The sequence below is a fragment of the Helobdella robusta genome, assembly GCF_000326865.2.
Source record: "Helobdella robusta unplaced genomic scaffold HELROscaffold_26, whole genome shotgun sequence".
Classification (NCBI taxonomy): domain Eukaryota; kingdom Metazoa; phylum Annelida; class Clitellata; order Rhynchobdellida; family Glossiphoniidae; genus Helobdella; species Helobdella robusta.
In genome coordinates, this window is record NW_008704349.1 from 679,977 (window position 1) to 684,976 (window position 5,000).

General features: G+C 34.4%; 2 protein-coding genes across 2 annotated transcripts in view; both read right to left on the reverse strand.

Annotated features, from left to right (window-relative positions):
* Positions 1–516: 516 nt before the first annotated feature.
* Positions 517–888, reverse strand: HELRODRAFT_152761 (hypothetical protein; the record flags this gene model as incomplete). Its single annotated transcript, XM_009019920.1, has 1 exon — positions 517–888. A coding segment is annotated over one exon (372 nt), but the record flags the coding sequence as incomplete, so codon positions are not given.
* A 1,492-nt stretch (positions 889–2,380) lies between these two features.
* The window catches only part of HELRODRAFT_173304 (hypothetical protein), a gene marked incomplete at both ends in the record, with an annotated part of 6,731 nt that continues 4,111 nt past the window's right edge, over positions 2,381–5,000 (reverse strand). Inside the window, 6 exons of the mRNA XM_009019921.1 lie at positions 2,381–2,572; positions 3,633–3,749; positions 3,855–3,902; positions 4,078–4,185; positions 4,477–4,595; positions 4,818–5,000. The exon at positions 4,818–5,000 is cut by the window's right edge and continues 65 nt beyond it. Of these exons, the coding sequence (XP_009018169.1) occupies positions 2,381–2,572; positions 3,633–3,749; positions 3,855–3,902; positions 4,078–4,185; positions 4,477–4,595; positions 4,818–5,000 (767 nt within the window). The remainder of the gene's footprint in view (positions 2,573–3,632; positions 3,750–3,854; positions 3,903–4,077; positions 4,186–4,476; positions 4,596–4,817) is intronic.

Genomic DNA, 5,000 nt, shown 5'->3' on the forward strand with positions numbered 1-5,000 from the left:
GAATTTTATTTTTAATCGAAAAGAGGTTCGAATAGGCCAAAAAATTTTGTGTGGAACATTTCAGCTAGCATCTTTGAAATGAAAATAACCAAATCACATACAGACGCACATCTCAGAGCCATTCATAATTTAGATTCAAATCAAAATGAAATCATTTTAACAATGTCACAATATCGCTTATAAACAATAAGACAACAAACAGTTAAAATAAAAGAAGAAAATTACAATTAGGGACAATGGAATAACAATGAGAGGGTAGCAGCAAGTGCTGAAGCACAAGACCAGCAACCGAACAACTCCAACACCTGATCACATATTTAAACTGTTCTTAATCAGACTGGAGGTGCCGGTCACGTACTCGTTCGACTTGATGAAGTCATCATCTTCATCGTTCATCTCCTCCAAGAAATCTTCCACAGCCGTCTGGGCCGAGTAATTTTGATGTTTGTCCGCGTAGATCATCCTCTCAACTGTCGCCACTTTGTTACTGGCGTACAACTTCCCATGCCCCAATCCGACGCAGTCCTTCCAATGTATTTTGTTATCTTTAAACGGGCCGACGTAGTAGAGGTAGCTCGGCTTTGCGAAGCTGTAGATCCCGCAATATCCGTGCATGCGATCTTTCTCAAACAATCCTTCGTATATGTCGCCATTTGCGAATTCATACTTGCCCCAGCCGTGCTTCAAATCGTTCTCCCAATCACCGGAATACCGAGAACCGTCGGAATAGCGCATCGTACCGCGTCCGTATCTCCGTCCGTCCATCCATTCGCCAGCGTAGTCGGATCCGTCGTAGAATGCATAACTCCCTCGTCCAGATTTTACTCCCTTCTCGAATTTTCCGATGTACACGTCGCCGTTGGGATACTGCTGAGTGCCGTATCCGTGCGGCCGGAAGTGGTCATCCCTCTCGCCACTGTACACGTTCAGTCCTTTGTTGGTTGGGTGGTTGGTTGGTTTGTTGGATGGTTGGATGGTTGGTTAGTTAGTTGGTTAGTTGGTTGGTTGGTTGGATGGTTGGTTGGCTGGTTGGATGGTTGGCTGGTTGGTTAGTTGGTTGGTTGGTTGGTTGGTTGGTTGGTTGATTGGTTGGAAAAAATACAACTGTTGAAGTTACAGACATTGAATCTATATTACATACTCCAAACACATAAACATTAACGAAATGAGACGAGATCAATAACGAAACGAAACAGATTACAATACTAAAAAAAACCTTTAACGATTTCGTTGAAGGAACTCCAGTGTGTGTGTCTCAAGTCCTCGAGTTTCGGTACAAATGATTCATCTACCACACTTAAAGGTCTAACTGACCTGAATATTAATTATCTTTTATTGTTGGATGTTCTATTAGTTCTATTATTATTCTATAAGAGAAATAGAAATTAATCATATTAAAATATATAATTTATTGCAATTAAGAATTGAAATAACCAGGAAAGGTCGGCGGAATAACTAGAAGCACTCTTCATCTGATAATCCAAATCATTTTTGTCGTACGACGATAGCTTTATCTCGGGCACAACCCCACTGTCTTCGCCAACGCCGGGCAAGTTTATACTTGGAATATCCATAATTTGCGTACAGTATCTTTTTATTCTTATTATTTATTTAATTATTATTACTATTTATTGTTTTTTATTAGTTATTTGAGGATGATTTTGTTAGCTATTGACAGATTAGTCAGTTAGGACAGTTTTAAAATACATCTGCAGAACAAAATGATGCTTGAAACAACTGTGTACTCTATACGTACTGTACTGTATATGTATTTTTATGATGACGAACGTAAATGCATAGATAAATAATAGTCTTGAACAAATATAATAACATAAAAATTGTCAAATAATGACTGCATAATATAAACAATAAGTGAACGAACGGATGAACCAGCGAACAGATAGACGAACGAATGAATGAACGGACGAACGAACGAATGAACGAACGAACAAATAAACAAACTAATGAACAAAAGAATGAATGAACGAACGAACGAGAAATGATATTTTAAAATATTTTATTTGCTTGTAACATTAAGCAAAAACAGAAAAAAAGACTGCGAAACAAAATAAAACCAGATTCAATTAAATGATGAAAAAATTTCGACTAACAACTAATCATCATTATTTCTAATTAATAAACATTCATTTATAATTAATCGTAATAAATTGAATAACCAAGAGAAATTGGTAAGAATAACATAGATACTGACATATTAGCTCAAAGCCTTAAAACATGAACTAACTTTATAACACCAAAACTACGCAACCTTTAAAAGAACTTTTAAATTAATTACTCAATTAAATAATTAAATAACTAATTAATTGATCACATAATTAATTAATTAATTAATTAATTAATAGAAATGATCAATCAAATCTCAAATGTTTTGGCTTACACCTGTAAAAACTTTCAAGAATGTTGAACATCTAATTTTTTTCCTGGCAAAAAATTTTTGAAAATTCGAAAAAATCTCATCCACAAAATGAATTTTCTTGTCACTTTCACAGCAGCAAGGGCTCGCCTGTGCTTTTTCTTCAGACTTGACACAGGGAGCAAGAAGAAAGGTCATCTTTTTCAGAATTTCAAATCGAAAGATGTTTAAAAAAAATTAAATTTTCAATACGACAATCAGAAAGATAGTTTTTAGCAGCAGGTACTACATTGGAGACAGCAAAAACTTAACTATACTACTTTCTGTCAATCAAAGAAATGAGTAAATCTATTACTCTCTCACTCTCTCTCTCTCTCTCTCTCTCTCTCTCTCTCTCTCTCTCTCTCTCTCTCTCTCTCTCTCTTCATTTACATACATTTTTTGTTATATAGGTACATACACAAAACGAAAAAATACAATATCACCAATACACTTACTTAACATAGGTTAAAACGTGCTGATAAGTCAGATGTGTGTGTGTGCGAAAATGAAATTCATGTATAAATGAATGAAATATACGCTAAAGTAATAAATAAACTTACTTCATAATTCAACATAAATTAGCATAAATTAGCATAAATTAGCATGAATTAATATTTAAACAATTAAGAACGGTCATTAATGACAATATTTATCATTTACATTTTATTTAAAGACATACATTTGTGTATGCGTGCTACTAAGCTGTTACACTTATTTTGTGTTTGTTTTTTCTGTCAATAGCTGGTTGATTGATTGGTTGATTGATTGATTGGTTGGTTGATTATTTGATTGGTTGAGTGATTGAGTGAGTGATTGATTGAGTGATTGATTGGTTGGTTGGCTGGTCAGTTGATTCACTGGACGACTTTCTGAACGTAAGAGGCTCTTTCCTGTGTTAATATTTCATTCATTATTTTCAAATTTTCAAAAAATGACTCTTGCTTTTATAAAGTTTAATCGCGAAAATAAAATCAACAACAAAAACAAAATTAGTTTTAAGAATTAAACCCCATAAAACCAAAAAAACACCCCTAAAAAAAGATTATAAATAACTATGCATCGATCCGAAACAAACTACTCAAAAATTTCAACCCCAAACAAGAAGCAAAAAACCCCGGCAAAAAAAACAAACAACATCAATGCGTAAATATCAACCTATATAAAATATCACCCACAAAAAACCGGAAATAGTTCCCAAAAAAAGATCATAAAAAACCTCTCCATTCGGGGCAATCAGTTTGGTCACAACGTTGTCGGCCACACCCCAGCTGGTTAGTTCAGACTCAATGTCGGAGTATAAGGCAGTGGAGGGTTTCGAACCCAGGCTCCAGATCTTAGGTTGTTGTTATTATTATTATTATTATTCTTATTATTATTTATATCATATTCAATATATTGCGATAGGAGTATTGTATGAACCTTTCTTTTCTAAACTAACATTCTCTATTAGTACCCATTTGTATAAAGTGATGAGCGAAGTAGACTGCTGATTTCAATAATTTCATTATTATTATAATATTTTTGATTTCAACATATCATCATTATTATTTTAAATTAATTTCATTATATTGATTATTGCCATTATAGATGTTATTTGATTGAATAAAAGCAGTGCTTCCATTATTATTAATAAGATTTTTTTTCAAGTTCACACGCCCCACCCTGATAGTAGTGTTAGGCTTGATGAAGACGTTCGGTTGGAGAACATACTCCAAGCTTTCTACATCGCTCAGAATCCTCTTCACCGTCCACTGTCCGATGTTTTCCTCCTATCATCATCGTCATCATCATCATCACCATCATTATTATTATTATTATTATTATTATTATTATTATCTTTATTATTATTGTCAAACAAATGACGCCGTGTTGAAAGTCTCTGGCTGCATTATACTGTATTGTATTAGATTGTATTGTATTATATTGTATTGTATATTGTATTGTATTGTATATTGTATTGTATCGCATTGCATTGCATTGTATTGTATTTTATTGTATATTGTATTGTATTGTATTGAATACCTACTCAAATGTATGAACAGCAAAGACATCAAAAGCACCTTTCTTCCGGTATTCTCCAGAACGACAAAGGTGCCATTCATGGCCGCATCTGCAATCCCGCAAGGCCCTTTGGAGTTTCTTTGGTAAGAATATTTCGGCTGGCCGGATCTCGCTGCTGCTGATGAGGACGACGACGACGATGATGTCGGTGATGATAGTGATGATGATGGTTTTAGTAAAGATGATGATGGTGGTATTAGTAAAGATGATGATGGTGATGATGGTTGTAGTAAAGATGATGATGGTGATGATCATTTTAGTAAAAATGATGATCGTGATGATGACGGTGCTAAAAATAACTAAGCAAGTTACTTTAAGATACTCAAACTAACTAACTAACCTTTGCTACTTTGTTCATTCTTGTAGAAGCTACCGCCGTAACCGCTACTACTGCTACTACCACCACCGCTACTACTACTAGCACCGCTACTACTACTATTACTGCTGAAACTACTACCACTTCTGTTAATGGTAGTGGTAGTAGTAGTTGAAGATGATGATGATTCTTTGTATGGTTTTGGCG